Source organism: Strongylocentrotus purpuratus, unplaced genomic scaffold (genome assembly GCF_000002235.5).
Source record: "Strongylocentrotus purpuratus isolate Spur 01 unplaced genomic scaffold, Spur_5.0 spur5_scaffold_2, whole genome shotgun sequence".
Taxonomy (NCBI): Eukaryota; Metazoa; Echinodermata; class Echinoidea; order Camarodonta; family Strongylocentrotidae; genus Strongylocentrotus; species Strongylocentrotus purpuratus.
Genome location: NW_022145605.1, coordinates 31261469 through 31269906, shown reverse-complemented (window position 1 = coordinate 31269906; position 8438 = coordinate 31261469). Strand labels below are relative to the sequence as shown.

General features: G+C 35.9%; 1 protein-coding gene across 1 annotated transcript; it reads left to right on the top strand.

Moving 5' to 3' along the window:
- The first annotated feature begins 417 nt into the window (after window positions 1-417).
- LOC105439980 lies at window positions 418-4024 on the top strand. The gene is made up of 4 exons (XM_011669560.2): window positions 418-471; window positions 1083-1140; window positions 1962-2195; window positions 3121-4024. The coding sequence occupies exons 1-4, from the start codon at window positions 460-462 to the stop codon at window positions 3189-3191; spliced, it is 375 nt and encodes a 124-aa protein (XP_011667862.1). The 5' UTR covers window positions 418-459; the 3' UTR covers window positions 3192-4024.
- Window positions 4025-8438: the final 4414 nt, after the last annotated feature.

Here is an 8438-nt window from a genome sequence, read left to right as displayed (position 1 = left end):
AAACTATTATGTAAAGAGGATCCTACACTTGAATGAAATAACGGTGTGACGTAAAATTGGTAAGCAGTTGTAGTGACACTCAGAGGGAAGGAAGTCAATTAATTTGGGAATATCTTTTATCATTTTTTCCACACGGTCATAATAGCATGGATATTATTACTTTTTATCCTTCAACTGTCAGCTTCTACCTAACGCATAATGAAGAATAAATGGCCTTTCAAAAAAAGGAAATTGCAGTTCAATAATAAAATACAAAATGATAATTTAATTATTCAATTATAAGTTGTTTTTTAATGGAAGAAATGTGATTTGACTTTGCATAAATTGACCCGCCCCCATCTCAAATTTGATTGTTTTAATATCCTATAAAAGGAGGCTAAATGATTTGTTTCATCATTCACTCATCATTCTTCGATACTTCACTTTACTCAAAGCATTCGACTCAACGAACTTTCTAAAATGGCTTCAGTAGTAAGTATAACTTTCTTTCGTTTACACATGTCAAACATGTCATTTCTTATGTAAAGATTGTGACAAACATTCTCAAACCAATGCATCTAACTTATGCTTGTGTTTTGGAGATTTGAGATTTTATTGCAAATTGTTAATTACTACTTTTTTTTATTTGCATGCCTATCTGCTGGATTTGCTTTTGTTTATGTATTCGACAACGGTGACACGACATAGTGAGTCGTTTATTTAACCCTGAATCCTAGAGTTTATGGTACGAATACCAGTCAGAATTAACGTTCTTTACCAAGATATTAAACTACATTTGCCACCCTCCACCCAGGTGTAAATTAGTATCTGGCAATTGCTTGGGAAATGTAATTGCAGGGCTCTCATGAATTTGCATCACTGCTCTTGTAAACTAATTTGTTATATTATTGGAAAATTGTATAGCAGGTTCAGATGTTTTCCCTCTTTGTACAAGTAAAATCTTATTGTAAGCAATATATACTCTGTGAACTTCATTAATATTTGTCGTTTCTATTTTGTTGTTGATGCGACTTGGAATACTCAATGAACATGTTGCAGGCACATTATGTTGATGCTTATTATTTGGTTTCTTTTTTATTTAGGTAAAAACTCTGTCCCTTTGCTTGTGCTTCTTTGCATTTGTTACACTGGAAATCAAAGGTAAGAATACATCTTCATAATTTCCTCTTTTTTAAAAGTCTGGAACAGAGATGCAAATTAAAGTCACTTTAGTCTTTTCGGGTATAGACGTCATGCGATGAAAATAACTATGGTATGTATTCTAGATAGAAATAATACATATCAATAATGAGGATGGAATGAAGGAAATATTTATTCTTGATTATCATTTCACCATGAAAAAAAATAATATGTTTATGTATGTATTTTGTCTCGTTTAATTTATATAGAGCCCCAAGGGCAACCTTATGTTAATGGCTGCCGGGGTACTCTTTTAAGATACTTACTAAATAAATAAATAAACAATAACAAATAAATGAATGTTTAAGAGTGAATTAAGAATTATAAAAAAATATATACATGCATACTTTATATTTTTACAAGGTCATTGGAGTAGATATCGTTCACTAACGTTCCTAAAAACCTGTAATCAAAATAAGCTTATTTATTTTATTCTTTAGGGGGTGCTTTCTCAATGTTATGAATTCACATGAATATAACATGAATTCACAAGCGTTAACTTGACACTTTTAACTAATGTTAATTATATCGTTTGTCTACATTTCATTCGATAGACGATTCGAAAATCATCATGAATAGAGGGACTATATTAACAGAACTTACCATATACTTGTGACTTTCCATGTATATATTTCAGATTGAATATCCCGTCGTTTTACGCAAAGCTTTGATTAATTTTGTTAAATCAAATGAAGTAATATTGAAGTACAGATTCTCTTAAAAACCTTGTTACTCTTTAAAACCTCATTGCTTTTTCTAAAATACTTTTCCAATATTAACAGCCCAAACCACCGACCGCACTTCGGAGTTTCAAGCTCTCTGCGATAGATACAGAACAGTGATGAACGACTGTGAAGAAAGACTTCCCGGGCTAGTGACTGCTGATGAGCAGGCTTTGCTGAATTCCGCCGATAATAATCAGGTGTGTTTGGAAGAGGAAGGTGAAACGGACTTTGCCGATGCTTGTGAGATCTTGGAGAGCGTTTGCATCCGAGTTGTCTCGTGTCCCGCTTCAGGTAAGGAACATCACCGAAGTCACAATATTCTTGCTTTTTGGAAGGGGTCTATTTTCTGAAGCTAGACAGTCCAAGTTTCTCTGTAATGAAATTCATTTTTAACTTCAGAAGAACCTTCTTAATATCAAGTTTTATACTAAGAGAAATCAATAGCATCCATTGAGAAAGAAAATACCCCTCTCCCTTCCTCCTCTTAAGACTAGAGTCAGATTGTTTTTTTTTAATGCAATTTTATTTTTTTTAATAAATAATTATTTTGAGAAAATTCAGGTCAACATTTTGCTTGTGAATACCTTTATTATCACGAATTCTGTATGAAATAAATATAATGCATTCATGAAAACATTAGAAAAAAAGCGCTCAGGGCCATTTCGTGTTCAGCAAATAAAGTTCCTTCGGTAATTTTTTTTCTCAGATTGATCCGAAATGTGCTACAGCGACATTTATTGTTTTGGGGATTATTTCATTGAAGACATACAGGGCTAGGATTAGGGTTGTAATTAAATTTTAGGTCCGGTGTAGAGTAAGGGTAAGGGGTATTTTTTCAGGATGGAATTCGTCTCGTGTGGAAAATCATCGTAGGAGCAATTATAGCCGGAGCATTTGTCGTAGATATTTTGCCTCATGGGTACATAGACGATAATATTTGATCCTTTAACACGTTAACACCTTGCATTATTCGCATAAGAATAGGGAAAAAACCCTGGTGTAGTGGTCCACCTGCACACCTCCGATTAGCTATACCGGGAGGAGAGACCCGAGGGTTACAGTGATTTAGTTCGCTTTTCGCCTCCCAGGCACAGGTGACGCCAAACACTTAATTATAATAATGATAACAGATGTTATAGTAGTAATTTATGGGTTGCAGATGAGCTGTTGAACATCTTTAGGGTAAATAATTGATGTGTTTTCTCATCCTATACAGCTCGTTTTAGACGTTCTTCCTCCGTCTCTGCCTCTGCTGAATCATCTGTTGAGTCTAGTGAAACAGACTAAGAAGTTCATCGGCATGGCGTGTCAAAGGTCGTTACTTTATTGCCTTGGAAGGAGATCAGAGAACATTCTTCTGTTACCTGCTAGTTATCATCGCCACGTAATCTCAATAGTTGAACTTCAGAATTCCTCATAAATTACGATATTTCAGAGTAATTTTATGTATTTATTCATTAACTAGCCTTAGAAAATGAAATATAAACCTGAAATAAATCACATATCATAGTTTTTAACTTTGAAATGCTTCGATTCGAACAATAACCAATCAAGATTTGCTGATACTTGAATACATGAATAATTTGTATACTGAAACTATAAACGTTCATATCGTAATATGAACTTAAATATTTGTTCATTTATTTACTCTTTTCTTAAATAGATATTGAATCAGAGAGATACTGTCCGTAGCTGCATCGTGTATTTGTTAAAGTTTAATTACTATCGATTTGGTGTTTTTATTTATTTACCAAATATTTATCTGACAAAAATATTGTCAAAATGATACTTATTTTAATCATGTATTTGTACAAAGTCTTCTATATTTTGTCTATCAGGGTTATATTTCCAAATCGACTGATTTATAGTGTAAAATGTATTTTTAACTTCAAAGAAATCATGTTTTCATATTCTATGACTATGTCCGGTTTCTGCTGAAATAAACTATACACTTCAACCAAAGATCATTAACTTTCTTCTGTATCTATTCGACTGTTTCAAATGTGGAGAAGTGTTGTTTGTATACATCCTACTTCAAATAGTAGATTTAACATGAAATGAATCATAGCGTGTGAAAGCATACAACAAGAACATCAATATAAGTTTTAGATGAGAGAGATAAAAAAAAAATGTGGAGAACGAGACAATATCATGCATGGAGGATAAAGAGCGAAAGAAAGAAAGAAAGAAAGAAAGAAAGGGGAAGGGTGCAACAAAAGAAGAAGATACTAGTTGAAAGAGAAAGAGAGAGAAAGAGAAAAGGAGTTAAAAGAAACAACTGAACAATGGTACAGTAGAGCGAGAGAGAGAGAGAGAGGGGGGAACGAGATATCGATCGAGAGAGAGAGAGAGAGAAAGAGAAAGGAGTTAAGAGAAACAACTGAGAACAGTGGTACAGTGGAGCGAGAGAGAGAGAGGGGGGGGGGAACGAGATATCGAGAGAGAGACAGAGAGAGAGAGAGACAGAGAGAGACAGAATGGAAGGTGATGAGTCATAGCGAAGTACCGTGATTCTCGCTGTACACTGGGCCTCTTTTCGGCTGCTACGCGTGATCTGTTCTGATCAAGCCTGTGAAGGAAATACTCCTGCATGCCAGCAGTTCAACCCAATGCTTCCACATGCTGCGTCAAATGAAAGCGCCAGTCGCTGACGCATTCATACGTTACGAAATTAGGCCTTGTGAGCTGCGTTGTGACTTGACGCCTAATGTGCAGCCGTCGTTAGACGAGGCGTCATACCAGTGCACCAAACGATTCCTTAGGAGTTTGTATTATTAGCGTACCGTCACAAAAGAATAGCCAAATCAGAAACTTCGCGCAAGACCAAGAGATGGACCTCAAGATCTGATACTATCTGATAGGATAACCACGATTACTCCACAATTAAGACCACGATTTCAAACGTGGCGCCAATCGTGATAGTGGGAACATAGCATTACTAACAAGCCTTTATGATTTCTTAGCAGCCAGGTAAAATAACCACTGCTAAAGCATCACTCCCACACCCATTTATACCCACTAACTATTATGTGCAACAGAATTACGTACCAATGCAGACCCCCGCCCCTTCCCTTTTTTGTTTCCGGGTAGGTGAATTCGCGTGGTGAGCGCTAAAATGCACTCAAAGGTAAACTTTTTAAACTTGGGAAATAATTAATGCTCACATTCAAACCGTTATAACATTATCAGTATTATGAACTAACTGGTTTTCGAATAATTTGTTTAAAAGGTACTCTGTCCCATTTGCAGGCCAAAAATGAAAAGGTTAAATTCAATGGCATTTGAAAAATAATACTGATTTAGATAGAAATGAAAGGGCTTGAAAATGTCTTTAGGTGGACAAAAAACGACCATTAGTTGTCGGATCGACATAGTGATTACAATCACTAAAGTAATAGTCTGATTTTCAGACCTTTGTACCGAATGGTCGTACGTTTTGTGCTGCGCAAAGATTCAATCAGTTTCATTTTGGCCATTACAAGAATTGGATTATTGATGTAGACAAATGCTCATGTACCCTTCACAGCTCATTTTAAGTATGTTATTATATTAACAAACAAAAGAAAGTCAGTCAGTCCCTCAATAGTGTCTGACAGTAAAGTCTAGAGGGTAAGCAGGTTTCCTTACATGATTTGAATATTAGGACACTCCTAACATTTAAATTTCACAGATAGGACTTATGTGACATGTTAATGATTTCTGCAAAGTTCTACAGAATTTTATTTTTGCTGCAAATAGGACATAGTACCTTTTAAAGAACCAGTACCAACGTTCGGGAGAAATCGATGCCACCTACATGTATGTTTCCTTCCAAATCTAGAGCCTCAAAGCTTGCCGCATTATTATAATTCAATTAAAAATGTATTCATAACATATTCAGACCTTTTTCATGCCGGAAATATTCATGAAGATAATGTGATGAAGCTCGATATAAAATTGTCTGACAGTGCATAACGGTCTTTTTAGATTTTAAAATCTATCATACCTCTTAATACCAGCTTATTTCTTTCGTAACGTGCATTTCAACGACAACAAACAAAGATTGACGTTATCAGTATCTATACGTTAATGCTATCCATAATTTAGATCCACTCAACATGTGTATTTTCCCCAAACAAAAAAAGTACAACCCACATCTTTAAAAATCAACGGCGCTGATAGATACCCCGATTTCATAATTTATAAATATCTCAAAATCAAAATTCATGTGTAGAATTACAAATTTAACTTCATTATAGTTTTCTTGTGAGCATTATAATAATTTGTTTGTTTATTTTTGAAGAAAGTTTCAGTCAGGACATAATGGTGACCAGAATGATGCTTAAAATTGCTCATTAATTTGGTAGGGGTGAATGTAACCTTGTCTGACAATTCACCTACTAAACCGAGCTTATTTCAATTGTTTTCGTAGGTTTGTAGTTCTAAAAATTTAATTATTTCGATGATACATAATTCCCAAGGTTCATAATTCCCCATTTTTATTGATCAGAGAGATTCTTTAACCCATCAGTTCATAATTCCGCCGTTCGTTTTTTTCTAATAACTTAATGATAAGTCGAAAGATGAAATAGGGTTCTCTCTTCCGAAAAGAAGAGAAAATATTTAATTATCACAATTGCAAACCTTGAGCAATGAACCCTTCTTCCTTTAGAAAATTCAAATAAACGAACCTTTGAAAGTACCAACCTTCGGGAGAAAACAATGCCATTCATTATTGTACAGAACCGTCGAGGGCATTAACGTGTGACGCGTTATTGGTTTTGTTTAATCAACGAAGGTAATGTGAAAAGTATCGATACCAATCAGGCTAATTGTCTATATATTACCTATCAATTTAATCAGCTTGTTTCTATGGTACCATGCATTTCAATTACACAAATTGTCGATGCTATTAATACCTATCCTCTTAATTCTATCCAATTATTTTGATCCATTCAACATGCTTCTTTTAAAGGTAAAGTCTGTTTTCCCCAAACAATTATAATAATACAACCCCATCCCTCTTAAAATCATTTGCGCTGATAGGTATTCCAAATCTCATAATTTCCTACCCACTTTTAGCATGTTATTAGCGTAACATGCATTTTCACAAACAAAATTATGTATTTTATTTTCCATTCCTCCAAACAAATTCATCGCCGCTAATACCTATCTGACAGAGCTATCCCTAAATTCGATCCAAAATGTTGATGTTTCTGAGATAAAGTGCGTTTCTCTCAACAAAAGCAAAAAATAAAATAAACAAACAAATATTATAGGGGCTAATAGTTATCTCAAAGAGCTATCCCCTCATTTGATCCAAAAGGTATAGTGTGTTCGCTCAAACAAAAGCCAAAACTAACTAACACAGAAACAACAATCATCGGCGTTAAAGGGAGTGTAGCATGGCAAATACTGGTAAACGCCATCTCTGTCTTCTTTTGGACAAGTGCACGTAAACGAAGTGACTTGGTTATTAACGGTAGCCAATGACTTAATCTCGACATGGTCAGCGTTCTCGAAACAGACCGACGTTCACCGCTAAATAATTGTGAGGATATAGCCGGATATACTTGGAAATTTATATTGAATTTTACATCAGCTAAAAGCGGTTCGTTCAACAATTCTAGTGAACTACATTATATCATTTGAATGTGGGAAACTGCGACGATTTTTGTCTGTAAGAACAACAAATTTCGTCAATTTGTTAGACTTTGATCTGTTTGAAAATCAAACCACGCGCATCAACATAAGGCGCATCCAAGAGGACGCAAGGACTTTGCGCTGAAGGGCATCTCTAAGGCGCATCTCTAAGGCATCTCTAAGGCGCGCCAAGCATCCATCTCCATCCATCTCCGCTATTAATCAGGTCGGGTCAGTCCTACGTCATCAATTTCTCGATTGTTTGCACCCAATCATCATGCCTCCTAAGAAATCCCAAACCATCACTAACGACGATTATATCGACATTAAGTCAGAACTACGAAAGTTAAACGAAACGCTAACCTCGCAACTGGCTGAGATCAAATCTGGCCAAGATGAGCTAACTAGGTCTGTTGAGTTCTTCAGTGGGAGAGTAGACGAACTGACAAACGACATTAAGACGCTGAAGGACGACAACAAGTCTGTAAAAAAGGAAAACGCGGATCTAAAGCAAAAGTTGTCAGCACTAGAGAATCAAGTGAATGACCTTGATCAGTATCATCGGAGAATTAATCTGGAAGTGGCGGGTGTATCAGAACAGGAAGGCGAAAATGTGAGGGAGTCGGTATTGAAAGTTTTGAAGGTGGTCGCACCAGAGGTGAACTACACCGACATTGATGTATCCCATCGTCTAGGCCGCAAGAGGGAAGGTGTTTCTGGTTCGAGTCCAAGACCAATCATAGTACGATTTACAACCAGGAGGGTGAGAGATGAAGTGTATGCTGGTCGAAAGAAGCTGCGGGAGACAACTACTCGGGAGCTGGGCTTCTCAAGAGATGAGAGGATGATTTTCATCAACGAAAATCTTGCCCCGGCAACGAGGTCACTACTGAGGAAGGTGAATGAGGAAAG